The 23,285-nt window shown below is 34.8% G+C and overlaps 1 protein-coding gene across 7 annotated transcripts in view; it reads right to left on the reverse strand.

Moving 5' to 3' along the window:
• The window catches only part of SHPRH (SNF2 histone linker PHD RING helicase), an 82,901-nt gene that overhangs the window by 45,583 nt on the left and 14,033 nt on the right, over positions 1-23,285 (reverse strand). For 6 of the 7 annotated variants that reach the window (XR_655286.3, XR_008526517.2, XM_009242348.3 and 3 more), the window contains 12 exons: positions 22,065-22,194; positions 19,980-20,198; positions 17,991-18,069; positions 17,182-17,332; positions 15,919-16,027; positions 15,066-15,322; positions 12,826-13,485; positions 11,309-11,560; positions 10,413-10,491; positions 4,965-5,128; positions 4,593-4,849; positions 2,747-2,868 (listed from right to left, as the gene is read on the reverse strand). Coding sequence is in view for 5 of the 7 variants with exons in the window: in XM_009242348.3 (XP_009240623.2) it covers positions 2,747-2,868; positions 4,593-4,849; positions 4,965-5,128; positions 10,413-10,491; positions 11,309-11,560; positions 12,826-13,485; positions 15,066-15,322; positions 15,919-16,027; positions 17,182-17,332; positions 17,991-18,069; positions 19,980-20,198; positions 22,065-22,194 (2,479 nt within the window). In the remaining 2 variants the exon portion in view is untranslated. Of the gene's footprint in view, positions 1-2,746; positions 2,869-4,592; positions 4,850-4,964; positions 5,129-10,412; positions 10,492-11,308; positions 11,561-12,825; positions 13,486-15,065; positions 15,323-15,918; positions 16,028-17,181; positions 17,333-17,990; positions 18,070-19,979; positions 20,199-21,506; positions 21,990-22,064; positions 22,195-23,285 lie in introns of those variants that run through there. The other variant, XM_054558274.2, reaches the window with a different exon arrangement.

A 23,285-nucleotide genomic window follows, 5' to 3' on the forward strand; every position in this document is an offset into this window, starting at 1 on the left:
GCTGAAGTCTCCGATATGAAACTTTTTTCTTTTCTAGTACATGTTTAATGCTATGAATTTCTTTTTAATAACTGATTTGCTGCATCCCACAAATTTTAATATTTCATTTTTATTCACTTCAAAGTATCTCCTACTTTCCCTTTTATTTTTTAACCCAAAGGTTTAGAAGTGTGTTATTTAATTTCACAGCATTTGGGGACTTTCCAGTTTTCCTCCTGTTATTGGTATCTACCACTGTGGGCACAGAACACACTCTGCAAGCATGAATCCTTTGAAATTTACCGCCTTGTTTTACAGCCCAGAATATGCCCTATCTTCATATACATTTAATAATGTGTACTTGAAAACAATGTATATTCCTCTTTGGTTGGGTAGTCAATAAACACTGATTAGGTCAACTGGTTGACAGTGGTGTTTGAACTATGTATGCCCTCACTTATTTTTTACTTATTCTATACATAACTGAGAGAGGGATGTAGAAATCTCTGACAATAATTACGCACTTGTTTATTTCTCATTATAATTCTATCAGTTTTTAGAATTTATTTTGAAACTCTTGTTTTAGGTACATTAATATTTAGAATTTTTTTCTCTAGTGATAAAGTAACACCCTTTATCTTTGGTAATATTCTTTGCTCTGAAATCTACTTTAGAAGTTCCAGTGGTACAATCAGTTAGCAGGCAGTATTAATAAGAAATCTATTTTACTTCATAGAAATATAGTGGCTTTATCGTTCTTTTGATTAGTGTTAACATATCTTTTTTCATCCTCTTACATTTGCATCTTTAAATATAAAGTAGGTTTCTTATAGAGAACATATTGATGGTTATTGTTTGTTTTTAATCCAGTCTGACAATCCAGGCCTCTTAATTGGGATATTTAGACCATTAGTTTATTTGATCACTGATAAGCTTGTTTTTAAATCTACCATCTTGCTGTTTGTTTTCTAATCATCTCATTTGTTTTTTGCACCCTTTTTTCCTTTTTTTTTTGAAGATTTTTTATTTATTATTATTTATTTATTTAGTATTATTATTTTTGAGACGGAGACCCGCTCTGTAGCCCAGGCTGGGGTGCAGTGGTGCAATCTCAGCTCACTGCAACCTCCGCCTCCGGGGTTCAAGTGATTCTCCTGTCTCAGCTTCCCATGTAGCTGGGACTACAGGCGCATGCCACCACACCCAGCTAATTTTTGTACTTTTAGTAGAGACAGGGTTCCACCATGTTGGCCAGGATGGTCTTGATCTCCTAACCTTGTGATCTGCCTGCCTCGGCTTCCCAAAGTACTGGGATTATAGGCACGAGCCACCGTGCCTGGCCTGATTTTTTATTTTTTCTTTTTATCTATTCTTTTGGATTATTACCTCTAACTCCTTGTTGTATGTTGAAGTGGTGGCTGTAGGGTGCACATTCTTTGCCTTGTCAGTCTACCTTCATATAATATTATACCTCTTCAAATATAGGATAATAATCTTACAATATTATACATCCACGTCTCCCCACACAGACTTTGTATTATTGCTTTTGCACATTGTACATTTACATGATATAAAACCCACAATGTATTTCTTTTTTTTTTCCTTTGGGGACTCCAACACATTTATATTAGGCCATGTGAAGTTGTCCACAACCTCACTGAGGCTCTTTTCAAAATTTTTGGTCTTCTTCCTTTGTTTTTCATGTTGGAGAGTTTCTATCGCTATTCTATACTTTGACTTTATTGATTTTTTTCTTAGGCAGTGTCTAATCTTCTATTTATTAAGTGAATTTTCTATATTAGACATTGAAATTTTGATTTCCGGAAGTTTGATTGCATGTTTTTGATGTTTCTACTTAACATGTTTCATCTTTACTCTTGAACCTATGGAATACAGTTTTAATGTTTGTCATATTTATATGGAAAGGTGTGTCTATATGGTGCCTATTAAAAGTGCCAGTTATATAACTTTGCTTCCAGCCAAGATGGAGTAACAGACAATGGATTTACTCTTTCCTGTAAAAACTACAATAACAGGCAAAATATACGAAATGACAGTTTGTAACATATTAGACCTAATGCAAAAAAAGTGATCCGTGAGAGATGGAGAAGCCACTAATACTCTTCCATGTAAATATAAGATGCTCTTTCTAACCTGCTTTAATTTTGTGCATAATATATAACACTATAACTTTACACATATACATTCTGTGTGTGTGTGGGAGGGTGTGTGTGTACTTGTCACCCTCTGTAAGAATTTAAAGTCTGCAAGATCAGAGAGTTACTTTATTTACCATATCATCGTAACCTAGATCAGGTGTGGCACACAAATATTTGCTGAAAAAATGATCCCACAAACTATTATTTTTAAATCAATGAACAATAATTCCTTTAATGTGTCAAAATTTAACCATTTTTCTATTTCTAATCATTTTGACTGTTTACAGTTGTTTACTATTAAACTATTAAAGTCTAAGATTAACAACTTAAAGAGAAATCTGTGTATCCTCATTTCCTTAAAAAAGAACTAAAAATGGAAATGTTTGGTTAAATCATATGTAAACTCTGAAGGTTTTCGAAACGTTCTACCAAACTGCTCTCTATTAAGTTGAACCTATTTAAACTATATTCAGTAGTGTGTGAGAGTATCTTTTTGGGAGAAAAATCCACCCCCCCCAAAATCAAAATCAAAATCTATTTTTTCTATAATTAACCTTCCTCAGGAAGTGTCTGGAAGAATCAGAGATAACAAAGCAATCACCTTCTACCTTTAATAATATGAATGCCTGCTAAGCCATTGAGAGCACAAACTAGCTGTCGATGTGCTTCTTCACATTCAGTTCCACATTTCTTCTGCAAAGATGTCAGCAGCTCTTCCATTGTCATGGTGCTAAAAGAAAAGGTAGACTGTTCAAAACTATAAAGAAAATCCCAAGTGTTACTTCAGTGGGAGTGTTACATCACACATGATCAAGAGTGTATGAGATTCGCAGTTTTTGTGGTATCTCTAGCATTTTTTTTTCGCCTCAATTTTTACCATTATTTTTTCCCACATAACTACCTTTATTTGATCACATCTTTCTTTAAGTTTTTCCCATTTCAGTAAAGGGAGAACGAAACTAGAAAAATCTTCCTCAAGTATAAAGTACAGCATGACATATTTGAAACATTACAGGTATTAAAATGTAAGACTGACTCTGAATCCCAGCACTGCAACTTAATTAGAAAACCTCTTTGAGCCTGAATATTTTTTTAATCAGTAAAAAATGAAGATCCTCTATGGTTAAATGCCATTCCTTCAAAGGGCTGTCTAACCTTAACCATTCATATATAAATTGTTTTCGGACTCTAACTGTACACAGCAATTTGTTCGTATATCTTTTGAAATTTACCATGTTCACTTCATATTTTAGAAAACTATAATTTTCATCATTTCCCTTATTTGTCTATAACCTGCTTAAAAGCAAAGACAAAACTGAATCCTCTTTCTATCTCTTATAGCCAAAGGCCAGTTCCTGAGTTGCAGTCTGATTCACAAAAACCTTCTGGGACGATAGAGTATTATGAACACAAATTTCTTAATGTTCTCAGAAGGAATAATCAGAGAGATAGAAAATATTTAATGGTAATCTAATTCCCTGATGTGGGAACTATGAAATAAAGTAAGAGCAAAAGCCTTTCATATCTGGAGTACAGCCAAAACCCTAAATAACAAAATAATAATTTAAAAAAAACCTCAACAATAATCCTAATTTTAAAAGAAGTGTTCAAGGCCAGGTGTGGTGGTTCATGCCTGTCATCCCAACAGTTTGAGAGGGTGAGACAGGAGCACTGCTTGGGGCCAGGTGTTCAGGATCAGCTCAGGCAACATAGCGAGGCCCTGTATCTACAAAAACATAAAACAGGCCGGGCGTGGTGGCTCACGCCTGTAATCCCAGCACGAGGCTGAGGGGGGTGGATTACCTGAGGTCAGGAGTTCAAGACCAGCCTGACCAACATGATGAAACCCCGTCTCTACTAAAAATACAAAATTAGCCAGGCGTGGTAGCACATGTCTCTAATCCCAGGTACTTGGAGGGGTGGGGCAGGAGAATTGCTGGAACTCAGGAGGCAGAGATTGCAGTGAGCTGAGATTGTGCCACTGCACTCTAGCCTGGGCAACAAGAGTGAAACTCCATCTCAAAAAATAAAATAAAATAAAATAAAATAAAATAAAAAAGTAGCTGGCTGTAGTAGTGTACACTTGTAGTCTTAGCTACTTGAGAGGCTGAGGCAGGAGGATCACTTGAGCCCAGGAATTTGAGGCTGCCACTGTGAGCTATGATCACACCACTGCACTCCAGCCTGGGAAAGAGTGAGACCCTGTCTCAAAACAAAAAAAAAACAAATGACAACAACAAAAAACCAAACCCACTGCAAAAGAGAAATGCTCAAAACCATGAAAATAATTTTGGTAATTCTCCATTGCAAATGAGGTTCCATACCAAAGAAAACCCTCTACACCATTAAAAATAACTGACAACTCAGTTACACGTCTCTGAATGAAACTGTGGGCCAGAAATATTGTCTATTATGATATATCAACTGCAATTAAAAAAAAGTTGATAATAAAACCTTTTTTGGAGTGGCAAGAACTCTCCACGAACAGCCTGTGGGTGACAGCAGGCCTGTCTGAGCCTCAGCAATGGATACAGGATAGAGGTGACAGTCCTTCTGTCCAGGCTGCTGAGCTTCAGAGCCCAGTCAGAAATCTTCCTGAGTTTTACCACCGCATCCTGGCAGCACACCTCATGCTGACGGTGATAGAAATGCCTTTCCACTGGAGAAAAGTGGAGCCAGTGTATTTCTTCGGTTTGTGGTGGTATTTGGATCTGTGAAAAGGAGCAGAAAAAAAAAAAAAAGATGTCATCTAAAAATTTAACTTTCCATCCCAATTGTTTCTTTTCTCTTATAGTACCTTTATCAATAAAAACTTATTGTACTGACTTGGTCAATCACATCTTTCTTTGCAGACCTCCACAGTATCTTGGCAATAAAGCTGTAGAGATGCTGAGGATTCTTCTTGCAGTAAGGCCGATAGAGAAGTCGAACCCACCAGTGTTTGACACAGTAAGGTTCAATACCAAGAAAGACCACTAACCCAAAAAGATCTGAAAAGAAAAAAATAAAGTACATTGAGGATAACTCTATTACTTCATTACCAGTTTGCAGAAGCGTTTCTACAGACATTACACAGCACATAGAACTTTCCATGAATTAAAATACAGGATGTATAGGCTCTTAAATCTGAAATTCAATTCCAATTCCATTTATATTTATTGAGCATCTATTCTGCCCTAGGTTTTGTGCTAGGTGCTAAAATAATGTTAGGTTTATGCAACCATTCATTACACAAAGCTTATACTTAATTCAAAAATCTGAAATTGTTATCAGAAGTTAAACCAAAAAACCACTCAACTGAATGTACTTGGTAAGACATATGTAAGAAATACCATGCTCTGAAACCAATAGATGCAAGATTTGTTGGATTGGAAAAAAGAATTTCTAATCACACAGATGACATGAAGAATATTCTCTGATGCAATATTCCTCATACCTTTTATCTAATAATTCTCTTAGAAAAGAAGCCTAAGAGAGTAATAAAAATATAGATAAGATTTACTTACACAGTGATATTCATAGCAACAATATGTAGAAAAATGACTCAAATAAATAAATTATGGTAATCCCACAAAATAGAACTATTTTTCTTTTCTGATTCAGCATGCCTTGTATTTGTTAGCTTTAGAGCATAGGACTTCTTGTTTATCTCTTTACTGGGCACACTCAATTTTACATTCTATTCCCCTCCACCTGCCCACTTAACATACCCTAAACAATTTTCCATATATTTATTTGTGAGGACTTTGGAAAAACTGCTTTGGATATGACATTAAGTGGGAAAAAAAAGAATATAAAATTGTGCATGCAGAATAAGCTCAAATATATAAACATCTATATAGAAAAGATCTTCAAATGAAGACTATGAGTGTAATTTTGTAATTTTCTTTTTGTTTTTTTGAGACAAGGTCTTGCTGTTGCGCACGCTTGAGTGCAGTGGCACCATCTTAGCTCACTGCAGCCTCAACCTCCTGGGCTCAAGGGATCCTACCTCAGCCTCCTGAGTAGCTGAGATCATAGGTGTGTGCCACCATGCCTGGCTAATTTTTTTATTTTCTGTAGAGACAGGGCTTCCCTATGTTGCCCAGGCTGATCTCGAACTCCTGGGCTCAAGTGATGCTCCTACCTCAGCCTCCCAAAGTGCTGGGATTACAGGTGTAAGCCACCATGTCCGGCTTGTAATTTTCTTTATACTTTTATGTACAGTTCAAATTTTTTCACAATGGGCATATATTCTCTTCATAAGCCATAAAATAATAATAAAAATATCCTTCCCACACCTACAACACTTATTCTGAAGATGATCAACAAATATTTAGATTGAATTAAGTTACCTTGATGGTTGCTGGGAGTTAGCAACATCTGAAAGAACCAATGCATCACTGCTATGCAAAGGTCCACAGATTTATATTTTTAGCTCAAATCAATTCAATTGCTGTATGTTACCTCTTTTTTGAGGTCCCAAAGCCGTCTCAAACTCAACTTGCCGAAATCTCAAATTCATAATCTTTTTGCACACACATGCTTCATTTTTTTTTTTTTTTTTTTTTTTTTTGAGACAGAGTCTTGCTCTGTCGCCCAGGCTGGAGGGCAATGGTGCAATCTCAGCTCACTGCAACTTCTGCCTCCCAGGTTCAAGCGATTCTCCTGCCTCAGCCTCCCGACTAGCTGGGATTACAGGCGCCTGCCACCATGTCCAGCTAATTTTTGTATTTTTAGTAGAGACGAAGCTTCATCATGTTGGCCAGGCTGGTCTCAAACTCCTGACCTCAGATGATCCACCCGCCTCAGCCTCCCAAAGTGGTGGGATTACAAGTGTGAGCCACTGGCCCATGCTTCTTTTCTGGTAGTATTCACTGGGGAAACCAGTCACCATTCATGGATTTATGCAAGTCAGAAATCTTGGTATCTCCTGATCTGTCACTGAGGCTTGTTAATTTTGCCTTTATCCACTTTTTTCTGTATCTTTAGGACAAACCTAGTCCAAATCAAAAGTGCCAGCACCACTTGCCTAGATTACTTCTTATAGACAATCAATATCCTAACATCCACTCTTACCCTTTTCTAAACCACTCTCCACACTGCAACTAGAGTGATCTTTTGAAATACAAATCTAACCACAAAACGACCCCCAACCACTTTGTTTAAATCGTTTCAATAGCTCCTACTACTCTTAAGAAAAAAAATAAAATTCTTTAACAAGGCTAATAACATCCTCCATGGTCCCATCTCTACCTACCTAGTCTATCCACCATCATCTCCCTAGCTCTTTACATTCTAGCCACGCTATTTCTGCCACATGATCTATTTACATTAATATTTTCTGTTTCCTGTACAATAGAGGACTTTTCCTTTTCCTCTTTACCTAGCTCATGTTAATGTTTCAGATCACAGCTCAGTTGTCAGCATCCCAATTTTATGATGTTATAGAACAAATTATTTTTTTAATGAAATCTGTTATAGTTAGAATTTTCCTTTTTTTAATTTGTGAAAGTTATCTCAATTGCAATTTAATATTTATCTAAGTATTTAAGAAATATTTTAAGAAGCATATGTTCTCCTCTAAGCTGTAAGCTCAATAGATACGGGATCGTATGTACTTTTGCTCATCATCTGCTATGGTTTGAATGTATCCCCCAAAAGTTCATGTGTTAGAAGCTTAAACTCAGTGAATAATATTAGGAGGTGGGCCTAATTATATGTGACTCAGTCATGAGGGTGGAACCCTCATGAGTGGATTAATGTCATTATTGCGGGAGCGGGTTAGTTATCTCAAGGGTTGGTTGTTATAACGCGAGTCCAGCCCCTGGTGCTTCTCTCTATCTCATGTACTCCCTTCCACCTTCCACCATGAGATGATCCTTGCCGGTTGCCAGTGTCATGCTTTTAGATGTGCCAGCCTCTAGAATTGTGAGTTAAACAGACTTCCCTTCTTTGTACTTATCCAGTCTGTGGTATCCTAACAGCAAAAATCTGACTGAGATTCTATCCTACCTCACAAAGAAATAAATCAAATACATAAATAATAATAAATGAAATAATAAATGCATCACAAAGTACTTGTTAAAGTCAATACTTTCGAAAACACTAAAATAAATAAATGACTATATAAATGGAAAATAAAAACAAAAGCAGAAGTAGAAGCAGCTATCATTCATTGAATATTTAATATTTGTTAGGTACTGTGCTAAATCCTTTGTATACTTCATCATAATTCATCTTTAAAACATCTTATTTTATAGATAAGAAAAATAAGGACTTAAATGTTTAAGGAATTTGTTTATGGACATACAACTAATAAGTCAGGATGTAAACCCCAGTTTTTATATTCCCCAAAGCCAATGCTTTCTACATTATACAAATGAATACATTATGTAGACATAGGGTGTGGCGAGTGGAAGGAGTGAGGAAGCGTTCTTCCATATTTGACATTCCAAGTAGATGACATTATTTCAGTCTGGCAATTTCTGAAGACATTTCTGGGTGTCAGAATTGTAGGAGTGCTACCAGCATCTAGTGGGTAGAAGCTAAACAACCTAAAACATACAGGACAATCCCAAAGAAGAATTATCTGGCCCCAAATGTCAATATGGCCAATGTTGAGAAACCCTAGTTTAGCACAAAAAGAAAACAAATGAGACTTCCATGTCCAAATACAACATAGTAAGTCATGAGCAGGCCAACATTCCTAGTGTGACAACTAGAAAAAAACCATTTAATTGCAAGAATCATAAAGATACCACAGAGATATGGAAGCGACGGGGAAAGACAAAATTCTAGAAAGTCTGGAAAAGCTCTTTTGGAGCTGACTTGGAACATGATGAAACTTGCCTTATTGTGCAAATATATTCATGGCTACACATACATGTCAAAACTTTTCAAATGTGGTATTTTAAATATTTAGTTATATTATATGTCATTTATATCTCAATGAAGTCCAAATAGCTCAATAAAGTTGGTTTTTAAAAAATTAGGAATTTGTTGAATGGTGACAGGTGCTCAAAACACTTGCCAACATCTTATATCTCCAAAAAAACCGACCCAGGAACTAAGAAATTATTGCTCATACTCTCTCAATATTAAAATGAGAAAAAGTAACTCTGATAGTCATGTACTCTTTTCTGTACCCTCTCAGCTAACTTTCGAGCTGGGTAAGATCTTAGACCTTATTAACGCCTAAACATTTACAATTTCGACAATTTCCAAACATGAAAGGAGACCACTAAATGTGGTCCTTTACTGAACCTAATATTATTCTATAAATATGTATCTAAATGTAACATTTAAGTTATGCCAATATTTAAATATATACTAGAAAATATTACTAGAAAACCTTTTCCTCCTAAAAATAATCATTGGAAAACACTGCTTTTAAAGGTCAAAGTAATGGATACTGAGATTTTTGTTTTAGCAGAGTTACACTGCTGAAAACAAACATACGAAAACTTGGATTTTCAGAAAGATAAGTTTTAAAGATGAATATTTACTACAGAACTCCAAGTATGTTTAAATTTTGTAATTTAACTACACTTTAATAACAACTTTTAGGAAAATATATAAAACAAGATTTAAACTTTTCATTTTAGATATTCACAACTTGAATAAAGGTTTTAGAAATGCAGTGTCCATTCTACTGTGATATTGTGATCTTGAATAAGATTAAGGTAGAAGGATCATTTCAATGCATGTGTGGAGAGGAGGAAAAAACTAGACACAATCTAAATGCTCAAGAAAACGAATGGTACAAACAATAATGGTATATACATATAGTGTGACATTATAAGGCTACTAATAACTTATATAATTACTAAAATTATGGCCCTAGTATTCCTGGGTTCACACAATAAAAATTATATTCTCCATTTTCATAGACACAGTTAATTGAAATTAATTCCCTTTCTCTCTTTTTCTGCTTCTCCCCCCCCCACCCACCCTTTGTTTCTTTTTGGGTTAGATTCTTTGTTTTCTATCTATGACTTTGGAACTCTAATTTTAATTCAGACCTGTATCTATGCTGTTTAGGCAGGTACAATAATGGTTCAACTTAAGGCAATGAGACCTCTTAATATATATCTGTCCTCATACACATAAACAGAAAAATCACCTGAGTTCCACTTAAAAAGATAAATGCTTGGAACTATTAGGAGTCAACTATAAAGACATGAATCATCACTTCAATAAGGATTGCAGCAAAGGTTAAGCATAACAATACTTTTCTCTCTAAAAAATGAAGCTTTTCAAATGCATGCAATATGTGAGGAAACCATACATTACCCTCTAATCCTCTCTGTACTGGAGTGCCACTGATACACCATCGATTAATCCCACTCAAACGCTGGGCCATTTCTGCAGCCTGATGAGAGAGAAAAATGAAATAAAAACGAAATCCAGAAAACCACAGAAAGAACACAGAAGTTAGGCATACTCATGAAAAACAGCCCATTAAAAGCTACACTTCTGGTGAGATGTACCTGCTTTTATTTAAGTTATCACACTCAATGTTGAATGTCATATTCAATGGACCATCTTCCAGTACAGTGGTTCTCATTAGTGGGAGGCTGCCACGCAGTCCCCTAAAACAGAGGGGTAGTTCAAATACGTACAGAATGAAAAAGCCCCCTGAATAACTGATCCATGCCCTACATCACTCTATCCTCCAGATATACTAATAGACATGATTCATACATTCAGTTCAGGTTACAGACTGGCCAAAGACAACAGAATAAAGACATATGACATTCAAAGGCTGAATCAAAATTCTGTCCTCTGAAGTAGTATTTTGTTACCATTTGGCCTCTGATTTAAAAGACTGTCAAAGTCAACTTTGGTTCAAAGCTATCAGAGGCTACATGATGAGCTCCCAGTTAGCAGAAATGCTTACAGAAGTTCCTAAACACAGTTTACTTTGATCTGCATCATATACAAACAGACATCTTACTGAAAAATATATATTTCATATAGAGCAATGAGTCACAGAGTACAAAACTAATTTCAAAGGGTTATGTAGTTCAAAGCACAAGAGAAAAGCGCAAATACTGTTTAATAAAAAACTTTTGACCAATATCAGTACTACAGGTTAACTATGCTTAAACTATTAAGCTACTCAAGTTCCCCTAATTCCTTTTCCCCCTTCTTCCCCAGCCCTCAAAAGATTTTGCAGAAACTCTCACTTTTACTGTGGGACACTCAACCATCTGAGCTTCATCAAGGCAGATCCTCCACCACTCCACAGCTACGAGGGGGCTCGGGATAGCCATATACCGCTTCTGATTCCGTAGGCGACGCCCATCCTCACTATTGCTATGTGGGATATCGACATAATTTAATTCTGAACGCAGTACATCATAGGTGATGATAACTATATCCTGTTCTGCCAAAAAATGAGGTTGTAAAAAGCCATCTTTCTTCACTCCTTGATATACCTAGGAAATAATCAATATAGGCAGTTATTGCAAAAAGGCTTACTAAAGGCAATGAAATATTCACTCATTTATACCCTTACTAAGTCCTCTCTATTTTCTTAGGAGCATTCATGCTATGAGACAGATCTCATACCTATTTGGAGAAAGACATATTTTAGTGTGGAAGATGAATTACATAACTGATGTGCAACAAACTGTAATAAATGTAAACATGACAGCATCACAGTGGAAAGACCAATTCTGTAGCGGAGAAGGTGAAATCACAGAGGAGTTAAAACCTGAGGTATATCTTAAAGGTTCTCATAGGTGGAAAAGAGAAAAGGGCTATATGTAGGTAGGAGGATGGAATCAATAGCATATGTGAAAGCACAATGGTATGAAAAAGTAGAACAATAAGAGCTATTATTTATGAAATGCCTTTTATGTTTCAGATACTGTGCTAAGCATTATCTCCAAACTTCAACAATAATTCTGTTGGTGGTTGTTAATATTCCTATCCCACACATAAGAAAAATAAAGTGACTTGCTCAAAACTGATGGAACTAAGACTCAAAGCTTTGCCTACGCACACAGAATAGAGATTCTTAACAGTAAAAATTGTTTTACTTATTACAGTATTCTCCATGCCTATGTAGAGTGGATGAAATATAAAAACCTTCAGTAACATTTGCATGGAAAGAAGGAAGAATGAAATTAGTGAAGGGTATTAATATTAGGAAACAGTAACATTACTATGTGCCCAGTACTTGACGAAATCATATCTTCACAAATGACTGGATACTATTTTTAAAACTCAGCAGTTCCTGGCACATAATAAGTGGTCAATAAAGATTTGCTGTATAAGTAAATTCTTATTTTACAGCTGAGGTAACTGAAGCTTTAGAGGATGATTTTGGAGCTAAGAGATGGCAGATCAGATAAGTAGCTCCTATTACACAGTGCTGCCTTTGGATTGCATTTCTCTCTGAAGACTATAAATGCTTATACCAAGAATTTCTCATTTACATACTCAAGAATTTTTAAAAAGCTTTCACATCTTTATATTCAAAATGCTTTAACTGGTAAATTCTGATGTTAGAAAAGAATAACATTGTACTGTTCTAGTTCTTAGTCTCAATTTTTTTCTTTAAGCTTTGATTTAACATTACTATTAAATCATTCAGTTAGTTTTGAGGATAAACAACAAAGAAACAAAGATTAGGAAACTATCATGAAGAAGCAAAACTTTACATTTTCCTCTCCCTCTTTAGTCCAAGTGGCCTTACCAAGACTCGAAGCGATGACGACCTCACGTGCCTGTTGATCTCATCCACCCACTGGTGACAGATGGAACTTGGAGAGATGATCAGAGTTGCTCTTGTTGACACTGGTTCCATTGCAACAAGGCAGTGGGGGCAGTAAAAAGGCTTGATCTTCAGATTTTTCTCATCATAATTCACACACTTTGCATGTTGCCACAGGTGACACTTCAGGCACTGAACGCGAGGCTTACGATCTATCTGATCAAGTTCACCACATATGCACTCAAAGCGGTAATCAGAGGTGTTAAAGGGACTCATGGTATTAGAAGGTGGTACATCACTATCAGCAGGATTTAGAGATTCAGCACAGTCCTCTGTTTCATATTCTTGGTTGAATTCAGAGATACATGTACTTTTAGACACAGCAACATCAGTTATTCCAGAGTCGCTAGTAGCTGGACAGTGACCTTGTGAATCAGGATTGATAAATGGTTGACTTTTTCCTTTTTTTGTGGATGGAACAAGCTTTTTCCTCAATTTACTACGATTTCTCCTGGACTTACAATAATAATAGTAAGGATCATCATCATCATCAGAGGTGTTTGATGGCAAGTATTCAGAATCTGTGTCCTTGTTCCCTGATTTTCTAGTTTCTTTCTGAATTTTCCTTGGACTCCCTACTGCCTATGAAAAAAATATTTAATTAATTGATTTCAACTAGTTGCATTTCTGAAATTAAACTCCTGATTTTATGTAAGTACTTCATATAATTATGTAGCAGCCAGTCTTTGCTACCCTATTCCCTGAGGAGAATCACTCCTGATAAGTGGCTTCCAATCTGCTCTCTGTAAGGAGCCTCACTTTATCTCAAAACAAAAGGAAGGCTCTACAAGTGTAAGATTTGGAGAGATGAAAAATTAGAAAGATAAAGGAAGCTACTGATATTTGGTTATTAACCTACTATGATTTAGTCTGCCTAAATCAATACAAGACTAGTACTTTTCGAGTACATAAATATACAAATTAGGGCAACTACAAAAATACCAAGTACTAAAATATAGCATCCAAAGAAAGTAAAAGATAATCCACTGGTTACTGCAATTAGCAAATGGATTCCTTCTTTCCTTCCCTTTTCTACATATGTCCTCTCTTACAATTACTTATTAAATGCCAATTCTGTGCCAGTAGTTGTGTTAGATGCTAGGGACTCAAATATGAACAATATTTGGCCCCCAGTCTCAAAGGGGTCTACTGGAAAAGTGAGAACAGTAAAAAGTAAAATGATGCTATGGGAATACCTAAGAGGGTTGTACAACATAGTGGGAGTATGATAGGCAGGTAGGTAACAGGGACAGCTTCCTCCAAGGGATATCAGGGCTGAGGTCGAATAGGGGAGTTAAGACACAACATGTAATCAATGGCATTAACTGAGGGAAATCTTCTAGTTTTGGTGGTAGCAGGATTACCAAAAGCACAGTTCACTGCTGTCTTCAATGCTATCCAAGGATAATATAGACTCCCTACTCCAGGAAATAAATTTTTTGTCTTTTTCTTGTGGAGCCAAGCTGGTAGCTCCACATTTTGACTTGTTGTCATTAATCTTTATTTATGATTGCGAATATTATAACTATTTTCCTAAAAGCAAATTGAAATTACTGGCCCAACAGAAGCAGTTTTCTAACAAAATGCAGAAATTGTATAAGATAATAATATAAAGAAAATGAGAATTTAGAAGTTCCAGACCTGCCTGGGCAACATAGTGAGAACCCCATCTCTACAAAAATACAAGAATTAACCAGGCATGGTGACATGAGCCTGTACTCATAACTACTTGGGAAGCTAAGGCAAGATGACAGCTTGGCACAGGAGTTCAAGGCTGCAGCTAGCTATGACCACTGCATTCTAGCCAGGGCAATAGACGCCTTGTCTCTTAAAAAAATAATAAAAATAAATAATACATAAGATGCTTTATACTCTATAATACGCTTAGCCAACTAATTTTTTAATTCACTCAATAAATAGCTGAGTATTTGTGATGTGCCAAGCATTATTCTCTGGGTTTAATGATTGCCAAAGTAAAGTTACTCTCATGGAGTTTATATCCACAAAGTAGAAAGTAGAAGTTACAGATATAAGTACTTTTCCTATTTTGTTTTTTATCTTCAGATCGTAACAGTTTCAGTGTCAAGGTGGGATCTGTCAATGTACTCGGTAAGGTATCACATACGTGTACTTAATACAGAGCTGAACTTAAGCTCTGTTACCTGCTTTTTTGTTTTATCACATATATCCTCTTCCTTGTAATTCTTTCCCAATGTAAAAGTCCCAGAAAAACCATGGCCTTTGATCTGTTTCACGAGACCTTCAAAAATTAAACATTTCAGCATCCGTTTCAAAAGACTCCTGTTCCGTTGAACATCGTATCTATATATAGAACTGACATACTTATAGATGGAAAGGATGGACACTCCTTTTTTTCCATTCATTTCTTTCACAGCTGTCAGGATCATCACACGTGTAGCTAAATGTAAAAGGATATGCTAAATCACTCAAAATAATTAAAATGAAAAGAAAGTAAAACTTGGTTAATCTTAATCTGCATGAGGACTGAGTTAAGAAAAAAAAAATCCAAGATTTATTATAGCAGAGTGCCATTTTGAAAAAATATGTAATAAAAATGTATCTCAGCATATTAAGAAACAAATTACTGTAATAAAAATAATCGAAGGAAGAATTACTCATATTGAATTGTTAATACTATAAAACACAATCATGCAAAATTATAAAAGAAAACTCTCACAATTATTTAAGTATACGCTACCATTAGTATGTGAAACATTCATTTCCTAAAAGATAAATAAAGCCTGGTTTAAACTGTAAGCTAAAGAGATTTAAATATAACAGACTGAGGAAGAACTACCTGGGCCAAGTCAAACAAAAGAATACATCTTTACTTTTGTTAAGATATTATGACTTGTAATTGAATTCATTTATGAAAAGCATATATAACTGTAAAAACAATTATTTATAACAATTACAAGATATCTCTAAGGATTGCAAGAACTTTAGCAAAGATCACTATAAGAAGGTATTTCCTTCAAGAGATGTCATACTTACGAGGGCATTGAACTTTTTCTTTTGGTTCAAATTCGATATTCTGGATTTCTGTCTCTTTCAGTTTTCCTCCAAAATAATGTGATGGAATAAAATAATTCACCACTTTTCCCTGATACAAACAACAGTCAGTAGTTACACAGTGTTTTGCTTTCAGTATTCTGAATTGCTTATTGAAATTAACTTTCCTTCTTTATGGAAATGCAAAACAGTTGTAAAAAAATTGCAAGAGAAAGGGCCAAATAGCTGTAGATACATACACAGTTTTATTTCTGAGTTTACAGCTAGCTATCACTTAAAAAATTGTGCATATTATCTTAAATTACCTAAATGTTATGTGTGGAACCTCTGAAATTAACTTTTAAAGGTATATTTAAATATAAAATTAACCCACTGAATTTATAATAATATGAAAATAACTTGGAATTAAAATAGTAATGAGTAAGAAATCTCAGAAAGAAGTTACTGATAGTTAAGTCAATATATTCCAAGTCATTTGTCTACAAAGAAAACATTTTTTTTTTTTAATTTTCTACTCAAATCTGAAAGGCTAATTCTGCAAACTTGACCCTACTGAAAGATAACATAATGCTAAAGCTGCGAGACTGGTGGGTCCTAGAGGTAATTAATTATAATTATACCTTTAACTACTGACTTCATTTCAGCAAGATTTAATGTAAAGGCTGATTTCAGATTTCATTACTAGAAAATATGAGCTATATACTATATTTGCCTTAGTGGACTTTGTTTCTGTAAACTCTACAATTTATATTTTTAAACACAATTATGTATTTTGGGACAAGGACTTGAAGTTTGTTTCAATTAGCAATCTATCTACTAAGCTACTTGTTCTTTAACAAAGTTCTAATTATTTGGTTCTAAGATTTATATATATGAGATTTGTTTAACATTTTTAAATAGCTCTTAAAAATATTTAGTAGTAATATGGAGACTTTATTAGTGACAAAACATTTGAGGAGTCAACAGTACTTTTGTGAAGGAGTTTCTCTGCCAACTATAAGGAAGTTTGGTAAGTGATCACAAATTCTCTTCCTAGTTGACCAACATTACTTAAAAAATAAACCTTCTGGGTCACAAATATCCCATTCTCTCTGCCCACCTGAAGTTAACTAACCACTAATATAAATCATTACCCACAGAGTGAACTGAAAGTGTTGACTTCAGTGCCAAGCAAATGTTCAACATACGATGCTTTTCGAGAACATATGTCCCCTGCTCTTGCAAGCCCTACTATACCCCTCCTACCTCGGGAAGAGTGAGAGCATCTTGCTTGACATCTTGTCGAGTATGTGTCAGAATCAGAGCCAAAACCTCCACTGTCTTTCCAAGACCCATCTCATCTGCTAAAATTCCACCAAGCAACTGCGGCCCAGAATTTGGGTACTCACGAATGATGCTAAGGAAAAAAACAAGATAAATCACATCATAGGAATGTGAATACAAATTACAATGTTCCTAATTACTTTTCCTAAAGAGAACTGGAAGCAATGCATAAAGTCTAAGTTTATTGAAACTATATTTTAGGGCAAAACAATTCAAACCTTAGATTACGAACATTAGAACTGTGATAACCAAAAAAACTGCCTGAGCTGACAAGTAACTCTGCAGAAATGAGTGGTAGTTAAAAGAGAACACGTCTGCCTTCTTTCTATGACTATGAATCTATGAATAAAAAAAAAAATACAAAGGGCAATAACTACTGATTCATTCATGATGTTTAATGATTACTAAGAAAAAATAAAACTGGCCCCATAATAAACAAGATAACATTTTTACTTTGAATAATAATCTCTTTAAATCTTGATAACTAAGCACCTTATGTGCTTATTTATCCAAATATTATTATTATCCAAATATTATTCCAAATTCATTTACTGAAAAATGACAGGTGCTATTAATTCTAAATCTATCCTATCCATAGATATGTCTAATAAGACTTCACCTTTGATTCCTTCATGAGGTAGCGTCAAAGTTACAGATATGCTAACAATCTCAGACAGTTTTTCATTATATTTATTTTTTAAATCAAGCATATAAGTAAAATTTTGCCTTACCAGCCTGTATATGGATTATAGTAGAGTTTCAGACCCTCAGATGTAACAATCTCTCGCCATAAGAAGTGCAGGGCACTTTCTAAAGAAAAATATAATCATAATAACAAATTTTTGTTTTCCCTTCAGTCAGATAATCACATTAAAAAAACAATAGGTTAACAGTGAGGATACTCTGGCATAGTGATACCCATATTCTTGTGAAATCTCATTCTGGAAAAGCCACATACTTAACACATGAGTAAAAAGCTAAAGGTCCCTCTATTTCCTTTCTTCTGATATTACTCTTTAGCTCTCTTTGTTATGGGCACAAATCCACATCAGTAAATAATAGGACAGATAAGCAAAGTGTAGCAGATTACAGAGAATTAACAGGAAAACTAATACATATAACCAGCTCCTACCTGATGAATGCGTCTATTTTTAATAAATCTTGCAATAAATTATATGAAGTCTTTGAATAACTCAATAGACATATGCTAGTTGGCTAAATACATTTACCCGAATCAGACCTGACCTCTTCTACGGGTCTGAGAGTGGGAAGAAAGGCTTACTTAACTGGGAAAAAAATATCTAAAACCATAACTCAGAAGTGCTGAGTTTGTTTCTACCAGAATCTTCTACTAGCCTTCTCCTTAATATTTTAACTTATTTAAACCAACTGCCAAATAAGTAGCATGTCTCTACCCACCAATGAAACAGCAAGTAATTTTTAGTTGGCTTCTTCAGAGATTAATAGATATTTTATATTTTTATATTCTAGAATAAAATGGCCATTAAAAATTCAAAAAACTATAGATGTTGGCAAGAAGGCAGTAAAAAGGGAATGCTTTTACACTGCTGATGGGAATGCAAATTAGTACAATCTCTATGGAAAACAGTACGGAGATTTCTCAAAGAACTAAAAGTAGATCTATCATTCACTCCAGAACACTACTGGGTATCTACCCAAAGGGAAACAAGTCATTATATCAAAAAGTCACCCATGCTTACATGTTTATTGCAGTACAAATTCACAATTGCAAAGATAAGGAATCAACTTAAGTGCCCATCAACCAATGAGTGGATAAAGAAAATGTGTGTGGAGGGGGGCAGGTGTGTATACACACCATGGAAACCATGGAATACTATACAGCCATAAAAAAGAATGAAATAATGTCTTTTGCAGCAACTTGGATGAAAATGGAGGCCATTATCCCAAGTGAAGTAACTCTGGAACAGAAAAACAAATACCACATGTTCTTACTTGCAAGTGTGAGCTAAGTTGTAAGTACACGGGGGCATACAGAATAGTATAATGGATACTGGAGACTCAGAAGGGAAGTGAGGGATGAAAAATTACATAGTGGGTACAATATGCACTATTCAGGTGATGGGTACACTAAAAGCCCAGACTTCACCACTATGCAATTCATTCATGTAACCAAAAACCACTTTTACCCCCACAAAGTTATTGAAAAAAGACAGCAATAAAGAAGTGGCATAAATGCCTCCCGTAAAACTACTACTTTCATAAAAATACTCAACAGATGACATTTTATTATTGTAAAGAAAAAAATGCAAAATCTAGGAAAATTCGTCACACATAAGTCTCCTACTTTTGTAAATTTGCTTTCTGTCACTAACATTCACCATTACATTGTGAGTTTCTTGCAGATTGTCAGTAAGATTCCCACTGGACCAGATTCTAAAGAGCAATTCTTTGTTTGAAAGGAATGTAAAAAAAATTTCTTGGTTTTTAAAAATTCCAATTGAGGCAGGATTGATTTCCTTTTGGCAAGAAAAACCAGTACAAACTTTTATGAATGAAGAAACTCATAAATTCATTTTTCTATTTTTAAATAATTTCTTAGAAAATAATTTTGTTTATGGCACCCATTCTATCTTATATTTTCAGGATGTTTATTTTAATGATCAATTTCACCCTGCCCTAACTGTCTCTGATGTAATCTCTCTAATCAATTGGACTTTCTTTAAACATCTTATTCTTACCAGTAGCAGGACTGCTTCTGAAACACTCTTGTTGTAGCATCCAATTGACAGCCTCTCTTTGGTAGGGTCTCAACACAGGGATCAATGCAGGATGCTGGACATCCACTTGGATGGACCGTGTTTCTTGCTGATGTGTTTGTTTCACAAAGTGATACAGTTCGTCAATGTCTTGTCCCTCTGGCTCACTCTCCGGATCATCTTCATCCTCTTCCAACACATCTGTACATCACAAAACAAATGTACTCAAAAACTGATAGGTCTTTTCTAACTATAAGCAATTCTTATTCTAAGAGCATACAATGAACTTGCCCAACTCTGGGGCCTTATTCAGTGTGTTTTGTCACTGAAAGGCCCTATTTTTAATTCTTCATTAATCAAAAATCTACTCATCCATTCTTCAAGAAAGTTTAACTGCTACTTTTTCCACGGCATTTTCTTTTGTTTTCCCTGGCTGGAATTATGTTCTCCTCTGTGGATATAGTATTATTACATTGTAATCTATCTGGTACTGCAATCATTTATGTCCATTGGTCCTTTCCCCAGGGAGACAAAGGCAAAGTTTTTCATTTTTGTAGCCCCTCAGAGAAGCTGACACATAGCTGACACGTGTATTGTCTATTGTGGATATTTTATAAACATTTGAGGAACTCAATGTGAATACTGTTTGAAGTGTATATAGGAACAACTTATTTTACTTTTGTAATTTTAACATACAAAATCCATATGGAGACATAACTGTTCTATGCCCAATAAGAAACGGGTTCTCATTTTATTTCTTACGCTAGAAAAGGATAGGCATTTGGCAGCAGTAGCAGCCAACTGGAAGACAAGTGATTATGTTATTAATGCAAATTTGTAAAAACACTAATTTCACTTGGTGGGCACAATTGTTCTGTGGAAGAAGATTTATACTTACTATAACATGAAAAAAGTAATAAAGACCTTGAACATATTTACAAACTCCTTTCAGCTAATGGTTCTTTATTAAAAACATAATTCTTTCAAGGTGAAAAAGTATATCATTTATTTCTGAATTGCTTTGAAAGAGGCCTATATACTTTTATAGGACATACCTCATAACTTCTAAAACTAAAAGATCACACCAAAAAATTCACGACTTATTTTTTTCCAATAAATATGCCATGTAAAATTTCCAAAACTTCACAATTAATGTACAGCTTTATGCTTGGTTATTTTAGACTTTTACTATAATTATATAATCTAAGATTAATAGCTAAATTTGAAGTTTTCCTTAGATATCAGGCTTTAAAATGTACAAATTGTAATATTTTTAAAAGGCCATAAGTTTAAAAACTCTAGATGTACTTAAATTCATTCCTTCTAATCCCGAAACCAGAGATTTCCTCATTTAAAGTATCTAACTTGCAAAATGATTTACTATTACTGATATTATAAAGCATTGCAAAGAATGTACTAGAGAAATAACAATCGAAGTTAGAAACTGATTTTCAAATACTCCAGTATGACAATGTTCTATAATTTGCACCTGAAATAATGCTGACCCACCATGAGCAGAACCTGGAGAATTTGGGCTGTTTTTCCAGTAGTGTTGATGAGCTGCACCAAGCCATCCACACTCTCCCAAGGTGACCAATGGCAGACAACTCTGAATCTGCAGTCCTGACCAAAGATGCAACGTCTTGCCAAGAAACAGAGCAAAGTTATCTGGTCTTTATGGGAACCAGGCTTTTGAAATTATTTGTCAGACTGCAAAGGAGAGGTGGCATAAACGCCAGCCAAGAATTTCTGGCCATGACAAAATAAAAGTACAGGAATAATGCAAAAATCCCAACCAGCTCAGATCCCTTTAGACTCTGCCTTTTGCCTTGCATATTGACTCTGCAAATATTTCTTTAATATTTAATATAAGGTAAGCATAGAGTTAACCAAAGAAACAAATTATATTAGTGGGTGCATTTCAAATAAGTATAATTTGCCATATAATCATTTAATTTTTATTATGGCTTTATTAGCTGCTTTTCCTGATTGTTATGTCCAGGGGTTAGAGGAAAAAACTCACAACTCCTAAGTAATAGCAATTTTTAAGTTTACTGTAAATATTACCTGGAATAATAGAATTGTGTAACTTTTCCATTACTTTCTTCATGAGCTGATTGAACTTTTTCATTCTTGAATTTGCATCACTCAAGAAGTCTAGTTTTGCTAGGCCAGCTTCCAAAAGATAAATTCCAACCTACAAATAATTAATCAAAATAAAAGTAGTTTCACTTGAAATACACCATTCTTTATGAGGACATAAGCAAGAAAAAATTAGCATCACTACTTTTAAAGGTATTCATAGCATTTGTGCCACAAACAATAAATACATACTTACCAAATTTCCCCGTGTTTCATTTTCACTAACAAATTACAAATGTAAGTGCCTACAATGTACAATTCGAGTTACTGGAAAAAAATATTCCCCTAACTGAAATCGAACCTGGGAGAATGTGATAAGAACACCTAGTTCTATCTACCAATGCAATGATTCCCAAAACTGATGAATTAATCAGTCAAGTTTGTTAAAAATGCTGATTTCCCCAGAAGACTATGACATACATGCTAGGAATCTTCTACACAGTTAGGTTTGGACATCCTCGTTACTGAATCAAACACTAAAACACGTAAAAAAACAGACCTTGATTAATGTTAATATTTTGACCCTAGTGAAGCAATGTAGTATGAAGTTTTATAGTTGAAAGACTTGATTTTGAATACTGGCATTGATATTTAGAAGCTAAATGAATTTGAGAAAAATAACCTATTGATTTTGACCCAAGTGTTCTCATTTACAAAATGGAGAGAAGTCTAGCTTAAATAATATAACTATAAAAGTTTCTAATGGTAGACACTCAATAAATGTTAGTTCCCTTTACTTCATGTTGACTGGGTTGCACCTGAGTCCCTAACCACTGCGAATCTCATATTCTTTCACTACAGAACAGGAATCCACCAGCCTTACACAGAAATGAATGACAAAGAGTGTATTTCATTACTGCTAGTATTCTGTCTTGGCTCGTTTGGTGATGTCTTACTACAGCAGCAATAAATGTTTAAATATTTGTAAAATTCAGGATCAGGAAAAACAGAATAGATTAAGACTTGGTATGTAGGGAATGTAGATAGAACACAGATATGTGAGTCATAAATTGTTACATACTTGTTATCACTGAGCCACAATTTTGGCAACATCAGTAAAGAGAGGGAATGTTTGGTTACATAGTTTCACTGTACAGGGAAAAATTAATTGCAATCTAATAATTCTAAATGTTCTCCTTTCCTTCT

The sequence above is a fragment of the Pongo abelii genome, chromosome 5 (genome assembly GCF_028885655.2).
Source record: "Pongo abelii isolate AG06213 chromosome 5, NHGRI_mPonAbe1-v2.0_pri, whole genome shotgun sequence".
NCBI lineage: Eukaryota > Metazoa > Chordata > Mammalia > Primates > Hominidae > Pongo > Pongo abelii.